Source organism: Rhinichthys klamathensis, unplaced genomic scaffold (assembly GCF_029890125.1).
Source record: "Rhinichthys klamathensis goyatoka isolate OS25496 unplaced genomic scaffold, OSU_Roscu_1.1 h1tg000056l_1, whole genome shotgun sequence".
NCBI lineage: Eukaryota > Metazoa > Chordata > Actinopteri > Cypriniformes > Leuciscidae > Rhinichthys > Rhinichthys klamathensis.
In genome coordinates this window covers 1,501,720-1,521,093 of record NW_026606601.1, presented here as the reverse complement: position 1 = coordinate 1,521,093, position 19,374 = coordinate 1,501,720, and the positions used below count along the sequence as shown (strand labels likewise).

At 36.1% G+C, this 19,374-nt stretch overlaps 1 protein-coding gene across 4 annotated transcripts; it reads right to left on the bottom strand.

Moving 5' to 3' along the window:
- Window positions 1-966: 966 nt before the first annotated feature.
- pfkfb4a (6-phosphofructo-2-kinase/fructose-2,6-biphosphatase 4a) lies at window positions 967-16,790 on the bottom strand. Of its 4 annotated transcripts, none has more exons than XM_056248624.1 (14): window positions 16,640-16,790; window positions 12,017-12,133; window positions 11,771-11,867; window positions 11,597-11,663; window positions 9,101-9,175; window positions 8,957-9,013; window positions 8,754-8,875; window positions 8,459-8,666; window positions 5,527-5,673; window positions 5,317-5,421; window positions 4,305-4,434; window positions 4,110-4,172; window positions 3,954-4,018; window positions 967-1,369 (listed from the first exon to the last, which is right to left on the bottom strand). In XM_056248624.1, exons 1-14 carry the CDS (start codon window positions 16,686-16,688, stop codon window positions 1,310-1,312), a joined length of 1,362 nt encoding a protein of 453 aa, XP_056104599.1. In that variant the 5' UTR covers window positions 16,689-16,790; the 3' UTR covers window positions 967-1,309. The 4 variants fall into 4 exon arrangements, with proteins under 4 accessions (XP_056104599.1, XP_056104601.1, XP_056104598.1 ...); XM_056248626.1 differs by lacking the exon at window positions 16,640-16,790 and adding an exon at window positions 13,108-13,337; XM_056248623.1 differs by lacking the exon at window positions 967-1,369 and adding an exon at window positions 1,820-2,562.
- Window positions 16,791-19,374: the final 2,584 nt, after the last annotated feature.

Below are 19,374 nucleotides of genomic sequence, written 5' to 3'. Positions count from 1 at the left end.
TATTTACCCAATATGCTGCTAGCTATACAATATTTGTCTCTTTATTATCTCGAATCAACATTTATTTGGATACACAGACAGTCCATTCAATTAATTCAAATTTACTATTGATGCACCATTACATCAAAACATATCTTTATATATTTGTATGTATTAATACATTCAATAAATTAAAATTTACTATTACATCAAAATATATCTTTATATTTTTAGTGTGATACTGGCACTAAATCATAATACAACCAGTCATACTCCAGAAAATCTCATTCATATAGTCAAGATCTGTTTCAAAAGTACAGTAATTATCACAGCACTCTTTGGATATGGTTCGAGGCAACATTTCGATCGATCTAAACATGTTTTACTGGACAAAAGGAATTACAGACTCGGATTGTACTATATTTGAATCCTTATATGGAAATTGATGTTTAACATTATGAATACAAATACTGAGATTTTTATCTTGTTCCCAAATTTGTTAATGTAACAAACAGCTTATGTTGTTTCTCACAAGCACTTACATTTTTCAGAAAAAATGCAGTTAAAATCACTGTTGGAAAGTCAGTTTATTTTGCAAAATTACTCTGAATAAAATGTAAAGGTTTTAAAAATACCTGCTTGAGCAACTGTCAGTGTTGATTTAAAATAACTAGCACTTCAATAATCAGTGTCTGATTTAAATGTCAGATGAAAAAGGTCAATGTTTATTTTTAAACTCGTAAAGCATATAAAAAATGAAGAAAAAGATAAAGATGCTCTCATTAGAGGGAGTTGAAGTAAATACAATTCTTTGACACAATGAGTGTTTTTCTTTGATTTGTATGTACACACACACACAAACAAGCAACATTTTTGTCATCCATCCCTCAAAATAACAGAGAGATTTCCTTTTAGATTTGACAAAATGAGAGCACAAATATTGGAGCAGCAAAATACATACCTGCAGATCCCATAGGTATGATTGACATATCTGTAGATATATATACATATAAGAACCATAGTATTTAATTCAACATCCATCTGGAACACATATTTCCCACACCCCTTAAGTGCAAACAAAAATCTCCCGGGCTCCGTGTATCTCATGCCATGTAAACTGATAATGGCTCTTTCAAAAAATAGAGTGAGAAACCACATACTATATACAACCAGTAGATCTCTTACACATCAACTGATTCCAGGTTTACAAGACAGACCAAAACTTGACCGGGAGTCTATCTGAAGGCAGGGTTGACCTTTTAATGGTAATCCCAGGCTTGGATCAGAGACACAGGTGTAGTGAACGGTGAGAAGGCGGAGTGGTTGTAGGTCAGAGGTGTGGCGGGACGGTCTGTAGGGCGTCCTCGGCAGTACGGTGCACATTAACGTTCTAGGAAAAGAACAGAAAATGACAGATTATTATATGGTTGATTTTTTCAAATCTACCTGTTATCTTGAAACATGTAACTTAAGACCTTTGTTTCTGAACTGGTACTCTTAAAAAAAATAAAGCAATATATATAAATAATTGTTTCAGCATGTAATCACAGGGGTCAAGGGTCATGGGACAAAAGATGAGGTGATATAAAATCGTATGAAACATTTGATATGATCAGCTTAATATCTCCCTGTGACTTCAGGTCAAAGTCCACTGACACAAAGCACATTGCTGCCTTTTATCACTGACTGTAATATGGTTTCTGCCTTGTTCATGTTATCATTTTATGGTAGTTTATTTAGAAGAAATTTTGCAGTGTATTGCAATTATGTGTCAGAAGCTGTTCTGTCTTTGTTCTTTAACGACAGACAGAATTGTGAGTGAATGTAAAGAGAGACAGGATTTCACTATTCAAATACATTTTATTAGCATCGCAAATAGACATTACAGTAGAGATTTTTCCTCCTCAGTAACCAGAAGAGGACAGTTTCACATCATGACATTCCTTAGTGTTTCAAATAATTGAAAAAATGACTATGAATTAGTACGTAAAATCTAAAATGTCTTTCTTCCAAGAGCACAATAAGGCTCTGCCAGCTACAAAACTTCACCATTCTTATATACACAATACACATTCCTAAATTATGAAGAGACGAATAATTACTAACAAGACAATAATGTAAAATTAACCAGCTAAAACCCAACCTAATTTACAAATGCATTCATTTACCTGCACAATAAATAAAATGCACATGCTACTGGAGTGACTGGTGTTCCCTCATAGCAGCGGTTACATTCATGTGCAGCAGGAACTGAAAAACTTCAGTGTGTATTTGTGATAAAGTGCAGCTTAGTATTAACACATCAATGAACAGAGGAACACAAACTGAATAACAAGTTAATTCTGTACATAATTATCTCAGAGTTCATCGCTTCCGAGTTGTAATTCAAAAGGCATTTATTGAGCTGTAAAATCTGCCTATGTTTTTTAGGCAATGCAGTAGATGCATTTTAGAATGTCTACAATCCTTAAAAAAACAATGGGAATGGGGATGGGACAATGGTGTGTGAGGAACAAGGATCTGTCATTGATGATCTGGCACTGTTAACAAAGCCTCTTCCGCCTGCCGTGACACATCTACGTTCTGTTTGAAGCAAACACAGGGAATGACGTCACGTTAATAGATGAGGTGAGTGCGTGACGACGATGTAACAGAACCGTAAAAAAAAATTGCATCAGTCCACACACAAATCAAGAGGAAAACAAGACCAAAACAATGAGCTTTTGGCTATGTGAAAAAACAGCCGGATAGAGTATGGAAGCTCGTCTCCGCCATGAAATACAAAGGTAAAAAAAGGTAATTGCAACTTTTTATCTCACAATTGAAAGTTTATATCTCACAGTTCTGAGAAAAAATTCAGAATTGTGAGATTATAAAGTCCGAATTGCAAGATATTAACTCACAATTGCAAGACAGAAAAAAAAAGAGAATTTTAATTTAACTTTTTTTCGTTGCAACTGCAAGTTTATATTTGACAAAAAAGTCATAATTGCAGGATATAAACTAGAAAGTTCTGAGAAAAAAAGTCATAATTGTGAGATATAAATTTACAACTATGATAAAAAAAGTCTGAATTGTGAGATAAATGCTGAAAAAAGTGAGAACTGTAAGTTATAAAGTCCGAATTGCAAGATATAAAATCACAATTGCATGGGGAAAAAATCTAAATTTTGAACTGACTTTTTTTGGCGCAATTGCCAATTTATATCTGACAATTCTGAGAAAAAAGTCAGTATTGCGGAATGTAAACTAGCAAATTCTGAGGAATAAGTCAGAATTGCGGGATATAAACTCAAAACTATGAGAGAGAGAAAGAAAAAAGTCAGAATTGCGGGATATAAACTCAAAACTATGAGAGAGAGAAAGAAAAAAAGTCAGAATTGCGGGATATAAACTCAAAACTATGAGAGAGAGAAAGAAAAAAGTCAGAATTGCGGAATATAAACTCAAAACTATGAGAGAGAGAAAGAAAAAAGTCAGAATTGCAGAATATAAACTCAAAACTATGAGAGAGAGAAAGAAAAAAAGTCAGAATTGCGGAATATAAACTCAAAACTATGAGAGAGAGAAAGAAAAAAAGTCAGAATTGCGGGATATAAACTCAAAACTATGAGAGAGAATTGTGAGATATAAACTCTGAATTGCAAGAAAAAAAACTCTGAATTACCTTTTTTATTTTTTATTCTGTGGCAGAAACAAACTTCCAGTTGTAAACTCAAAAATGGCGATATGTTTCATAAACTGGCATGCTACAGTAAACCTAATAATGTGTTTCACCCTGGGTAAATTCATCAATGAGCCGAAGACCACATTTATCATGCAACGGCTGAGGCCCAGGAGACCACGAGGCTTAATCACTTTATTACACAGAAGAGTTCTCAAGTGTAACTACAGACTGACTGCACACTTTCCCTTCAGCCACAACAGATGGGGAAGCTTTTAACCACCTAAGTGACTGCATTTATGAGTCTTACCGTAGGTCTGTCTCTGTGTGTATTAACAGCCTCGACTTTCAAACAGACTGACTCCACCTTACAGCCTGAAGACACAGGAAGATTCACAATCAACACTTGAAAAGCATTATTTAAAGAATAATGCCCAGGTTAGTCGAGAAAGATTTCCTGCCTTACCATAGGCCACTGGTGTTAACTTCAATACTGTGTGTAGAGGGCATTTCAGATATGGAAGTTCCTCTGCAGGAGACGAAAAACACAGCAAACAGGAAGACTTTAGATTCCTTTTTACTCATCAGTGCAAGTGAACTGGGATTTAATAAGAGATACGTGTATCAGTCTCTTCATGAGTGGTGTCATGGTGGTCATCACCTGCAGTCTTGTCCAGAAAGTAGGCCAGCAGGCATCTCATGACGGCTTGATGACAGATGACCAGAACGTTTTCCTGCCGCTCTAACTCCATGATCACGGGTTCCAGACGCTGGACCAAGTCTTCATAGGACTGTGAGGAGAGAGATGTTCATTTAAACAATCTGATATACGATTCTTCAAATCCAAAGATTAATATCTCTATTAATCTATGCATTTTTCAATTGATGTCGGATGATTTTCACTAAACACTGATCATTAAATCCATTAAAACTCATTATATTAAATAAGAGACCTATTATCAAACACGAATGTTTTGGTAGTGCACAGTAAGAGAGTTCCCTTCAGTTCAAATCATACGTTCACAGAAACTGCTCTCGCATCTAACAACAATTGACATGCGCAACTGTAATATTACAAAGTTAATTGATATTAAATGATGTGTAGTCCTAATCCACACACCCTTAACCTTACAGCACACACAAACTTAAACATATGACGAGGACCTTGCACCCAGTCTTTATCTAATATAGTGAGAACAGTGAACTGCTTTAACACTCTCTGAGTAAACAGGTTTGAGATATTGATCTAAATGAGAACTGCTCTGAAGAACAGACACACACACACACACAACCTGGCAGATGAGAGGAGCAAATGGAAGCGTGTATGTGCGGCGGGCGCAGGGTAATTGTGTCTGATGTGCTCAGTCAGAGTAATAACACCGAATGAAAATGTCAATTAGGCAGTTTGGGAACAACTTCAATACAGCCTAAAAAAGAGACTTGTTTACTCCATTTGGGAGGATTTGGCCACGAGTAATAGAGAGCCTAGCAACCAACCAGCAACATTTATTTGATGAGTGTTTAAAATGCGAGGAAAAGCTCTTTGTCGCCAAAGGGACATAAAAGAGCAACACAAACACCGAATGATAAAATATGAAAGCTAAAATACATCTCGCTATGATGTATGTGGCAAATGCACTGATTAAAAGAAAACTGATTTCATGTAAACTGACCTCTCCTTTGGGATAGCGATAACGATATTTGTCCTGGTCCCGTAATGCAAACTCCAGAGGAAACTTTAGCTGGATCTCCTCATACATGAGCTCCTCGCAAACACCCTAAACACACACACACACACACACAGAGAATCAACGGAGTCCATTAACACAATATCCCGAAAATAAGGGCAGATTTTGTTTAACATTCATAAACAAGATACTTACGGCATCTATCTCATTGAGAGCTTTCCACTGTTCATATGGTACATCCACAGCTTCTGCCGTCTGTATGGTCCTCTTCATCTGACTCGTCCACACCTTCAAATCACTGATACTCTGCGACTGGATAAACTGGCCCAAAGCGTCAGCAAACTGAGAGGGAATGAAAAACAAAACAGGTTTTAATTGCTAACTAACACAGAAGCACAGACACTTCAGTTGGACTGATAATTACTTGCATGTTATGGCTAATAACTGATAAATGGCAGATATAAACCTGTTATACTGTTTTGTCAAGTCAAGTGAGCTTTGTTGCTTTATACAATGCAGATTGTTTTTCAAAGTGGCTTTACAGGGATAAACATGATTAATAATTCAAAATAATGATTCAATGAGTTCAATCCAGCTGTAAAGCAGCTCTAAAAAGAAAATCGTGTCACTGTTCAGCTGAGGTCAGTTTTGTAGAAATAAATAAAAAATACAATCAATCATTTGAACTGATGCAAGTGTTCAATTCACACTGTTGGTTTCTGGATCCAGTGCATTTGAGTATTAAATTATTATAATGTCTAACGTTTATTAATATATCCATTAATCTACACTACTGTTCAAAAAGTTTGGGGTCAGTAACATTTTTTTTTTGAAGTCTGTTATGCTCAGCAAGGCTGCATTTATTTAATAAAAAATGCAGTAAAAACAGTCATATTTTGAAATATTTCTACAATTTAAAATAGTTTTCTATTTTAATATATTTTAAAATGTAATTTATTCCTTTAGTCTTCAGTGTCATGATCCTTCAGAAATCATCCTAATATGCTGATTTGGTGCTCAAGAAACATTTTGGAAACAGTTGTGCTGCTTAATATTTTTGTGGAAACCATGATTTATATTTTCTTAATTTTTCTCTAATTCTCATCTGACATTAGACTCACATATTAATATTTAAACTTGATCATCTATGCATTCACCAAACATTGCTAGAATTAGGCCTTACTCTCACTCTGCCTGATGCCGAAAGGCTAATTTGCACATTTGTTACTTCCCGGATTGATTATTGTACTAAACTATTTGTTGGTTTAACTGCTAAATCAATCAAACAGCTGCAGTATATCCAGAATTAAAGTAACAACAGGTCGTTTTTTGCTCTCGGGCTCCCCCTACAGTTGGGAAACAGTATTGTCCTCTACTACTGTCGTAAACTGTCATCCTACATGCACGTGCATTTGTTGACAACCATGATAGCCCTGAACACTGTAGGAGGAGGTCACATGCAGGTGTTCTCGCGTGTGTGAAATGTCTTCATCCCAGGTACAGTGGCATATATTTCAGCATGTCATATGAATATAATTTCATGTGTTTTATTTTTTTTATAACGACAAATGATCGCGTTTACAAGCCAGCATCATTATAGTAGCCTAGTCTATTGGTTACCGTTTTACTGAATCTATATGATACTTCAATGCAATGTTTGAGTGGTTGATAATAACCATATATCGTCAATATTATAATATCAAGCTACCATAAATGAATCTGCAAATTTTACAAATCGATTTGCATTATAGCTTGAGGCAAGACAAATAAACAAATATCACAGACATGTTAGGTATCCTAAAATATGATTTTATTAATAATCTTCCTCCTTTCTTTGTACATGTTGAGTAGACTACACTTTTTAGGTCAAACATTTGCTATTGGCATTTCATCGATTGCAAAGTTCAAATCAGAACGAGAATACTAGCGATAGCTAACCATCAAAAACTAGAATATCGTTTACTAGCTACCAGATTGATAATTCGCTACTACTCTAGCGAATTAGAGAGGTTAGAGAGAGGCATTCTTTTTTCGATGGAGGGTTCGATGCTCCCTGCACACGCAAGGTCTCTCGCTCGCTCGCTTTCTCTCTCTGCCGTCCGCGCGCGTTGGAGCACAGTCTCTGTCTCGCGTGCGCGCTCGCTCTAGATTCCGGGAGATTTGAACTAATTTGCGGTATAACTTGTCGATCACGAGTGGCTCAACAGGTAGAGATCTATAGATAAACTCATCTTTCAGGCATTTGACCGACCGGGTTGACAATTTAGCGTGAGAAACCGGGTGTGTGGCGTGTGAGCGTGTGAAACCAATCAAAAGCGGGTGTCTCACGGCCAATGCGTGAGAGTTGGCAGCTCTGCAATGTTGATCCTCGTTCTGCCTTTAACGCGATCACTTTCTCTTTTTCTCTTTTTGCTTTGCTCCGATAAAACCTTTGCTTTCTTGTTTTTCTGTGCTGCTTCGGCCATGACTATAACATTTGGCTCGCAAGTCCGATTTTAAGGAAGTGGGGGTGGTGGTGGAAGTGACGTATATGCCGTAAAGCAGTCGAATTTTGTAGTTCTCTTTGTTCGCCGGTTACTACCCGAAACCCGAAGTTTAAAAGTACGATTAAAAACGCTACAGACCCCGTCAGGCTATGGCAGACGTGTCATTCAACCTATTGTAAGTCGATGTACCATCACAAGAGACTTGGAAATATATTATGAAGGCTGAAAAGTTACCTGTTGTTACTTTAAGCAACACATGTTCAAGCATCACAGGTGTGCTTTATAGTATGCATTGGCTTCTTGTTCAGTCGCGTGTCGTTTTTAAAACTCTCACACTAACATACAAGGCTAGGCATGGAATAGCTCCTCTTATATCTGTGACTTAGTCACCCTGTACACGCCTTCTTGTTCTCTTCGTTCTGCTGATTCTCCTCCTCTTCAGGAGCCTCCTTGTAGATTAAAATTAATAGGGGAGAGAGCTTTCTCAGTCACTGCACCCAGGTTATGGAATGCACTTCCTCTTACTGTTAGAAATGCTCCCACAACAGCATATTTCAAGACCGTCAAGCCTCAAGCTATTTTTCTGCTTGTTTGTTAAGCTAAAAACAATAGCTCGATGTAAATAGGCCTTAACAGCTTACCTGCTTTCCCCTTGCCGAAAGGCCTGAATCTCCTCCGATACGACCTTTGACGTTCAGATCACTCTCTCCATGCCGGCACAAGTAGATGGAGCGGGGTGTGATGTGGATGTTCATGAGGTAGTAAACTATTCGGCTCTGTATGTGGTCCTGAACCCGGTTTACTAGGTACCGCCTTCCCACATCGATGATCTTTATGAACGAAAGGTCCCTGAACACACCAAAACAAAAAAAGAGGTTAAATTCATGGATTCAAGATAGATTGGATTTAATTCAACAGCACCAAAATGGCATTTACCGGTCCAGTTCCTCATCCAGTGGCTGATAGGAGTTTTCATAACATTTTATCCTCTTCATAAAGTCTGCTACAGCCTCTTCTGTGTTACAGTGCGTGTAGTCTGGGCTGCCCAACTTCACTTGCTGAAAACCAAAACCACAAATTTAGGCCCAAAACAGTCAAAACAAGGTGAGAAAAAAACATTCTGCTTTTCTGAGACTTACCACAATGTTCTCTGCAATAACGTCAGGGTCTTCACACACAGATTCTACAAAGAAAACCTGTGATGTGAAAAGAGTGTTTTAAAACCGCTGAAGTGAGAAACACATGAGATAAACATCGTAGATGAATTATTCAATTTCCAGCACCTTGAAACCATTCTGCTCTGCAAATCTGATGATTGTCTCTCTCCTCTCTCTTGTTGTGTTTGTGGCATCAAAAACCTGAAGATTGTAAAGCAAAAAAGGGTAAATGCATAAAACAAAAACAAAGAAATGAAGATCAACATGGCCAGAGGTTAAGTTGGAGCTAAAGAGAGAAAATAGTTGTGTCCTAAATGACGCACTATACACTTATTCACTATGTACTCAACCGTGTAGTGTATAAATTGTATAAGGTTATTTTGTATGTACCGCTACATACCGGTAATTAAAGCTGCAACAGTTGAGTGCATAAAGTGTCCAACATTCCACACTTCATTTTTTAGGTTAAGTGAATTATCCAGGCGTTTAAACTGCAGTGAATAAGGTCTATTTACACTACAAAACGGAATAGAATAGTGCATGAGTGCAAATATTGGGACACACCTAATATACTAGTCAAGTCATCTTCATTTATATATCGCTTTTAACAACGTAGATTGTTCCAAAGCTGCTTTACAGTGATAATAGGAAATTAAAGTAACAGAGATTGTTTTGGCTTTATGACAGCTCTAGAATAAAGTTATTTTCCAGCTAAAGTTAAGTTTTAATTGATTCACTTCCGTCCCAACGACCACTAGCCATTAACTCAGGGCCGCCAACACGACACCTACGTCTAAGCTACGTCCATATTAATCTGGATACATGCCATTTGAAAGTGGTGTTTTCAACATCAACTCAAATTTTCTGTCATCTTTGCAGGAATATAATATTAAGATTGTACAAAGTAACATGTATCTTTAGCAACACTGTGAAAGTGAACCGCACGTAGCAGGCCCATGCTGGTACAGCCATAGATATCTATAGGTACAATATGCATTACATGACTAAACATGCATCATGGTTTTGAAATACCTCTGTTTTCACAGTCCACACAACAACATCAAAACAGTGTTTTCAAATTTATCAACTTGGGAAAGCGTCTTCAAAAAGCTCAGTTTTCACAGGATAAAACCGCCGTCTTAAGGCCCGGTCATACCAAGGAGGATAACTTTAACGATAACAAAAAAGATGTAGTTCTACAAATCATTCTAAATATAAAAGAAAGGCAGAGTGTATAACGATAATGGCACAAAACAACTATATCATTGGAATCACTTTCAGAACGATTATTTCCAGCTGATGAACAATACGTCGAAACATTGACATCCAATCTGAATCCATCCTGCTTTAAAGAGCTTGAGCATTTAAAGTAACATACAACAAAACTGCAGTGCACGCTTAGAATAAACAGAACGATATAGATCGCTAGTGTGGACGCTAATATAGTTAACGTTATAGATATCTAAGTGTGGTATCTAAATGCGTGTTTAAATGTATAGGGATCTCCCAGTCACGTGACCCCTAGCCATTTTGACGGTAATTATGAATATAATTATTAGTATATTATTATACTAATAATATAATTATTAGTATAATTAGCCTAAATATTGCAATACTTTGCGCTACAGTATTGATATAATTGCATGCGTAAAATCATGGTGCAAAATATCTCAATACTGAACAGAATCGACCTTTTCCCCCACCACGTCATGTCATCGCACTTATTATTAGCATCACAAAAATAAATATACAAGAGGAAGATAAAGGAATTAGGAATCATATATTCATATGAAGCACCACAAGTTCTTTTTACAGGCATTAAATGTGTAGAAAAACTTCCTGACATTGAGTTCGGTGACATTACAGCTACCTTATTCACTGCCATCACGCTACACCGGAGCTTCATTAAAAGAAAATTATTTTTCAATCATCACCGCAAAGGTTGGTCAATGTATTTTTATCACCAAATTATAGTACCTGTAATAATTTTTAAACTGAGTTTACAGGCAAAAACACAAAACAAAATCACCAACAAGATTAAGTGTATCTTTAATGAATTTGTTTAATCTATTTTGATCCAAGAAAAACGAAATAATAGCCTATGCTTATACTTTTTATACTTATCACTGACTGTCACTGTAGTATGATAAACTGTCATTGAGACTGTTGTCTCAACCTGTGTTTCTAACGATTTATAAGAAGTGTCAAATAAAATACAAGATCAGCTTTTGGTATTTGAAAACGAAAGAATGTAATGTGATAATAGGCCTAACGAATTAACTGATCTAGGAATGCATGTATGCGTTTTGCCTGTTTATTGCCACCAACCACTTTTCTCCGTTTTGTTTCTTTTGGGATACGGTATAAAGATATTCCTTTTGTATGATCACGTATCTGATCGCATCCAAATACACAGCATCGCTCGGGCATGATAGGAATATTTCGCGACGAGCTGTATTATCACCGGCGGCTTAGCACTTTCTATTCCGTCAAGATGGCTGCTCCAAATGGCGTGACGTCCCTATACGGAATAATGTTAACTTAGCCTAGATAACTTATACTTACAGTATTTGTATAAAATTCTCTGTTCAATTCAATGTGTTGAAATAATGTTTTCCTTACCGCCACCTGGCCGCCTTCATCTGTGAGGAACTGCCGAACGTCATTGAGAGCTGCCAGTGCACACTGCCTAAAAGAGACAAGAAATCACATGAGCTTCTAAATACTCTTAGCATTTTTAAACCTGTGGTTTTATTTCATATTTTAAAAGGCCACCATTGATAAACTATGTCTTACTTCCTTATTTTAAGCCCCTCTTCATTATCTGGCCTGAAGAACTCAAAGGATTTGTATATCTTCACACATTCACGTCTGTACTGCCCAACGTTAAACTCTGCGGAAGTAAAAAAAAAAACAAGACAAACCAATTTCAGGATCAGCAAAGCCACTGATGATATTCTGATGATAAACGCTTGGCCAGCATTTAAACAGCCGTCACAAATCATCATTTTATATGAGAATCACACTGCATGTGCTTTGTACCTTTCGTCGGAACATCAATCCAGTTGAGGTAGCGTGTCAGTTTCTTGGAGATGTAGGTCTTTCCTCTGGCCGGGAGACCCACGGTTACTATAAGTGTGGGGCAGTTGGTCATGCATACTGGAAGAAAAAAGAAAAGCAGCTCATAAACACTTAGGAGATATGTTTGACAATAATATTCTCCACATATACTACAGGTGATCTGTCATTCATCACACCAAATGGTGTTTACACAGAAATGTTTTAATCTATGTGTGCAGTTTAGCTGACCTTTTTATTGCATTAATAAAATCTGAGTTGTCATTGTAGAGCATAAGTCATTTTGGTATCTCCACATCAAATTGCATAATATCATATCGATGTCCACATAGTCCTGCAAATTGCTGCAATCTAAAATGTTTGAAAATTATTGTTCTTGGTCTGTCTGTACTTTTTAAATTATAAAGTATTTAAAGAAATACACCAATATTGATATTCGTATAGCTTTTGAGAGGTGAAACAGTTCTTTAACAAATCAAGAACAGAATAGTTTTACAAGAGCAATATTTAGCCGTTGAAATATTTTAGAGCAGAGCATAACTGATCATTTGTTTTACTTTTATTATAAAGATTTCCATGACTTTTAAGATGTTATTAATATCCATGACTTTCCCTGGCATAGAAAACATCATTTTTAAATTCCCTAATATTTCCAGGTTTTTACCGTGGGAACGCTGAACATATGTGAAATAATTTCATTTTTATATAATTATTATTATTAGGCTATTATTTTTAGTATGACTATATATTTATATAGTTTATTTGAAAATGCATTTACTAGTGAACTGCGGAATATTATGTGACAATTTACATTGTTATAATGAACGTTATTTACAAATATACATAACTCATAATCATTCATTTCAATGTATGTAATCTTCTTAAATCGCATTTAATGTTTAATTTAAAAAATGCAATCACACAAAAAGCCTCTAGATTTGTTTCAGACAATTGTTAAATTGTATCACCATTGAAGTATTGCATCAGAAAGCCCCTTTAACCCTCATCCGACTCCAGCATCAGTGTCCGGCTCTCATCCTTTCATCCATACTTACCCTTTCTTTGACTAATGTGTCTCTCTGGAAGGCCGTTTTTGGAGGATGGCACCCATATTTTCTTTAAAGGATTCTGTGTGAGCTCTCGGGTTAGACTATTTCCGCATTGCTCCGTGTTGTTCTCTATTACACTCATTATATTCGTCGTCTCAACACACGAACGTCCATTACCGTCAGTGCGCACTAAAGACAGCGGGGAAGAATGTCATGAGACTGGTAGGGAACGGCCCTACCGTAAAGGCACGAAGAGATGCGCAGCTACGACACTTTACCGTAATGCCAGGTGTACATTTTTAACATAGTGATTAAGCGTAGGACAGATATAATGCTTCCTAAAATATGTGGTTTACTGGATTTATATTCTATTTTCAACGCAACAGTTATAATTGTTCGTCGGTCGGTGTAATGATCATTCTATCCATTCTGTTGAATAGACGACGTGGTCACGTGGTATCCGTTACTTTTCTCAGCGCTGTTGTGGGTAGACTAGTCATCAGTCGTTTGTGGTTACTGGATATTGCTCAGCGTTGTGGGGGAGGGGGTTAGGATTAGGGGTGGGGTTAGGATTAGGCAATCAGGTACTGACTTCAACGAGGGGTGTAATCATTTGGAAAGGGGTCGAAATCTTTCTTTTACTGTCTATGGTCGAAATTCGGGACAATACCTGCAATGTTATAGGTCCCCATCCCGGTTCACACAGAAGGCACTCTAGCAATTTTTAATAATTTCCTGAGATCAACGCGCTGTGTGAAAGATACTTTAAGATACAATTATTTTGGATTCTCGATTTAAATTATTATCATTTTTAGTTTACAAATTTCACCAGTAAGCTAAAAAAAAAAATCGCCCTTTTGATTATTCTTTTTTAGTTCTAATAGCAACATTTGCATTATATAGCCTAATGGTATTTTTAACCCTGTAAAGCCTGACATTAAATAATAGTAAGAGGAAAATATATACTTTTAAATGGATCAGTTTACTGAATATGAGTTGCCACTCTACGTCCCCCAATAATGTGTCTTATAAGATGATATTTAAATGCTTAGTTTTATGATCAAAGCTCTGTAGTTTTAATTGTGGGGGGCAAAACATAATGCAATCCAAAGATTTAGAGATTCAAAGCCTGTTGCATCGTCTTTGATACATAGCCTACATTTTAACATGATTTTCCAAAAAACTAATGAATGAATAATCACGTAAACGGAAGTAGCTTCAGTCGAGTAAACGTTCATCTTGTAATTAATATTTAATGTTTACTAATAATTAACGATTTCACAACAAAAAGGCATGCAAACCACAACCTGAAGAGGGACGTTTTTAGGATTGCACTAAAAGGCCTTTAAAAAAAAAAAAAAAAAAAGCATTAACTATCAATCTGATGACAGAAGACATAGTATATTGTAAAAACAGATTTTTAAGCAAAGTTTTTGATCATGTTGCTAATCTGAGGCCTTAGAAATTTGCATATCGAATATGACACAGTAGGCTTTTTCAATTGCTAATCCGAGCGCCATGTGGTACTGGACATTTGAATTATTTTTTTATAGACTTTTTTATTATTTGAATGTTTTAGTGTAATTTTGAAACTATTTACAAAATTAATATACATGTCTGAGACTTAAATTCCTAAATTAAATTAAATGCACACAAAAAAACAAACGGTACTGGTTTACACTGATCATTTTCCAATGGCCTTTGCAGTGTGTTGGCAAGCTGTAACATGGATAGATCAGTAAGAAAACTGGAAAAATCCGACTATCCCGTAAAACCTGTTGTCCCAGGGACATTAGGACATAAAGATGATGCTTGTATTAAACGCAGTTGCAAAATAATGTAAATTAGGTCAAAGTTCACCTTCAAAATTAGCAGTGTGAAAGATCATAGACTCAGCTTAAACCTAAAACATCAAACCACTGCCCTTCAAAAACTGCAGCCAATTACAATAATATATTTTAAGGCTAAAAAAAATGTCAGAACCTTCTTTTTCTTACATTTTGGAAGTTAAAGTAAAGTCAAAGTCATAATACTACACACAAATTATCCACTAGATGGCAAGAAAGAGACATGTTGGCTACGCACCCTATGGATTGTGGGTAGGGGATTTGACTTCAGCTGTGAGTATAGCTTGATAATAACAGTGATTTGTGAGAAACATCATCAGTGCACAATGTCTTGGCACTGAAATGTGTTAACAGATCATCTAAGGTAGAAAAACAGTGAGGCTACGCAATGTTAGATTGCTTTTTTCAGCAAACACATCAATAGATCAGCTTAAGTTAAAGGACAGTTTCATATTTAACAACACACATGTATTAGTAACAGACTTTTCTCCTGGTAGCGTAAACATTTTCTTAAAAAATGGGAAAAAACAACCATGACTTGCAACAGATCCTTCAACTGAAACTAAGCTGTTCTGGATAAGGAACTAGTAAACCACAAAACCTCTACAATCATACATTTCACTCCCAATTCTAGATTTTATTATACAATAGAGTCTATTGTCAAACTATGAATCATATTTTGCAGGTAGTAAATCAGACGCGTATATCAGCATTCAGATTTCCTGGGAAAACTCGACCTGGTGGGTCGAGGAAAAGTGGGTGTGGAATATGTTAAAGTCATTCTGCAAACAACAAATCATAATCTCTCAAATCATATCATAATCACCAAAAACAGCTTATCTTGTCTCCTACTGGTAACATATGATAAACTGTCATAGCTTGAAATCTCTGATTTGTGATTCCATTGGCTTTAGTTCTTATGTGTACTAGTTTGGAATCTGACTGACTTTCCCATCACAATGGATTCGGCGATACTTCATGGATACTTTAGGGATACAAACCTACAACCATTTAATTACCAGCCCAAATTGCTATGCATTACTGCATGTCAAGCTCCTCATTTTCCTGTTATTTGAACAAATCTGGAAGAAATGCTACAGTAGCTGTGTTCGTTATAATATTTCTCATTTGCTGATAACCTTAATGATAAAATCCTGCTGATTTTTGTCTTCTCTCTAGGTCATAGTATTCTATTTTTACAACTGGACAAGCTGCAGTTTACCTCCACGTCAGTAATCTAACAAATATGGCCATGATTTGACCTCAACTCCTCCACAGCATGAATGACATGCCCAACACAAACACTACTTAAATTACACAAAACGCTTCACAGCCCAAATGAAATCGATCTTTGGTGCACATAAAACCTCAATGCATTTCAATGCATGCAGCACATGACCTGAACACTATGTGCTTATCTTCATTCATTCAATGCATTACACAGAACACAGCGTCAGTTTATTTTTAGACCACATGCATGGTTTACATCAATGTATAACCATAGGTTATGTGAGTATATTATTAACAGGCCATATATATATATATATAATCATGCTCAAATAAACAGCTCGTGGACTGTTGAGTCCAACACACACGCGCCTACGTGACAGAGTCTTGTTTACTTCTTCCTCGTCGCGTACACAATACCAGCTGCTTCCGCCATAGAACAGCCATAACCTCATGTTCCTTACCCCTCTTATCCAGAATCTGCGTGTTTTTGGACCGGCTGGCACCCCTCATTGTCCGCGTTTTATGTGTTAGTGCTTTATTTTGATGCTCAAGCCTTGAGGTATAAAGGAGAAGTATGCGAAAACACGAGCGCACACGCCCACTGATTGACAGGTGGCTCAGCCAATCGCTGCGAGGCAGAGGCGAGCGGACACACCCACCCTTCATTAGATAGAATCAGGGGAAAGTTTGTGTTGATACTGTTGCGCAGTGTTATGCAATTTTTTATATGTTACTTACGCGGGAATGTGTACATGAGTGCATTCGATCCTTTGTTTTCGTTTAAAGAAAAGGAATAGGATTTTTGAACACGCCCAAAAACAATTTAATTTTATATGACAGTTTTTTTTACATAACTATAACTAGGCTACATAACTATAATATAGTAAATATAGTTTACTATATATAAATTATATAATCGTATATGAAAGTTCTAAAAATAATAAATTGTGTTACTATAATACTATAATATCTATCTATCCATCCATCCCCATCTATCTATCTATCTATCTATCTATCTATCTATCTATCTATCTATCTATCTATCTATCTATCTATCTATCTATCTATCTATCTATCTATCTATCTATCTATCTATCTATCTATCTATCTGTCTGTCTGTCTGTCTGTCTGTCTGTCTGTCTGTCTGTCTGTCTGTCTGTCTGTCTGTCTATCTATCTATCTATCTAATAGCACATATACCAAAACATCTTATACATAATATACATAAAATATATTTTCTTGAATATCTTGAATTACAGGATGGATGGATAGATGGATAGATCATAAGGAATTAAACCATTGTGGAGAATCAATTAAAATCTAATTCAACAAGGCCTACATATGCCTACTAATATGAGGTGTTTTAATCACTCGCTGTCTCTCAGGAAATGTCTCGGCTATATTAGGAACATCTTGACCTGCTGGACGCTGCAGTGATTCTGCATTCAAAAACATTTTTAGCCTGTACAGCTGGAACATGTCAGTCACGTCCCAACACATACCAATGACGCCACAGTAATAACAGATAGAGCTGTGGACACAGGCCAAGTCAGGAGACAGGTCACACAGGTCTGTGCTTGGTGATAATAACTATTCACACGGTAAATATCAATAAATAAACAAAGTTGAAATGGTTTGAGCTTGACTTGCTTTCGCTATGAGTCAATGTTTTGGTTGCTTGTTAAATCCAGTGCTTTTTGGTAAGCTGTATAAAAAAGGCAAAAGTGTGACTAGTTACGGCTACGTTCAGACTGGAACAAAGCAGGGCATGAAAATAAGAAGGGTCCCAGAACAGGATGTAAATGTGATCTGATGCAAGCAAACACACACACACACACACACACACACGCGCGCACGCACATCAATAAGCTTGTGATCTTTCCATCAGAAAGTGTACTATTTTTACAATAGCACAAATTGTTAAAAACGTGGGAGGTCTGAAAATATATTTACAGTGTCAATGGAAAAAAGAGTATAACATATGTAAACAAGACAGTAGGGAAGGCTGAAAATAAATACACAACTTGTGACAACAGATTGTGACCTTTACGTGTCTATCCGGAACATTCTTTATAAAGGCCATATAGTGAGTGACCCTGCTTCAAGCCTTACCCCCATTCCTGGCTCTCACGGCACAGACGGGCTCTTGAGAAAGACACCCTCACTGCTTTGTTCTGTATGTGAAATACAGTCAGTTAATTCCATAATATATAAGAAATGAGATACTGTCAGTAAACTGAAAGAACGTACCTCTTATGTAAACACATCGATCTGAATATCACATTGTTAATGGGTGTTTTTAATGGAAAACAAAGAGATTGAATTTTGGGGTAATAACAGTTTGATTATATTGGTAAGTTTTATTTACGCAAATGTAGATTTGTTAAAATTGTTACAAGTTTTGGCATTCAAATTTTTTTTAATTTAAATCCTTAAAGCAACTGAATGCCTTAAATATCTGTTTTAATTAGCTTTTTATGTTTTGTTATTTGTAAGTAATTATTGTGTGTGTGTGTTTTTTATTATATTTACTATTATAAACATATAAGTACAATAAAATAATAGTAAAATGTATTTAAAAAAGAAACTACTAAAATAAATACTAAATAACTAAAAAGTAAAAACAGAATTTTTTTAAATATAGCCTAATACAGTATAAGAGAATATCACTAAATTTACACTGGAATAAAGTCAGTTTCCCTTAAGTTTGACAACCTAGTGTCCAAATACCTGTGTGTCTTCACTTTGAGCAGTATATCTATTGTTTTATACTTTTTCAAATTCGTTTTGAGAAATGTTGTGCTTGAAAAATGTGCTTATGCTATATTTCTTTAATATAAGTATCATTTGTTTTGATATTTTGTTATCTAACGCAATAAGATTCATAGACTTTGAGTGTGGACTGCATATGTAAATATTTCTTGAGATCATGTTGCAAAAAAAAAATGTTTTTGTAATAACTGTTCATGATTGTGATTGAGGTAGCTAGCTCATGCATGCTGATCATTCGAAGGCACTTGTTCCTCAAAGATCAGGTGAGCATTTGTTTTAGAGGAGCGCTGGCAGAAATAGGGCAAAGGTCAATGTTAAGTGGTCATCTAAATATGTTCACTAGAAAGTGGCCCACTATCAGCCAGACTAATGCTGGCTTTGCACCAAAACACTGTGTGATACGTGCTATTTATAAACCGCAGTG

Coding starts and splice junctions, on each gene's coding strand:
- pfkfb4a (XM_056248626.1), bottom strand. CDS start 13,243: ATGAGTGTAATAGAGAACAACACGGAGCAATGCGGAAATAGTCTAACC. Junction 8,876..8,956: donor TTATTGCAGAGAACATTGTG/GTAAGTCTCAGA, acceptor TTTGGTTTTCAG/CAAGTGAAGTTGGGCAGCCC. Junction 1,370..3,953: donor CACACAGAGACAGACCTACG/GTAAGACTCATA, acceptor TTCTTTTCCTAG/AACGTTAATGTGCACCGTAC.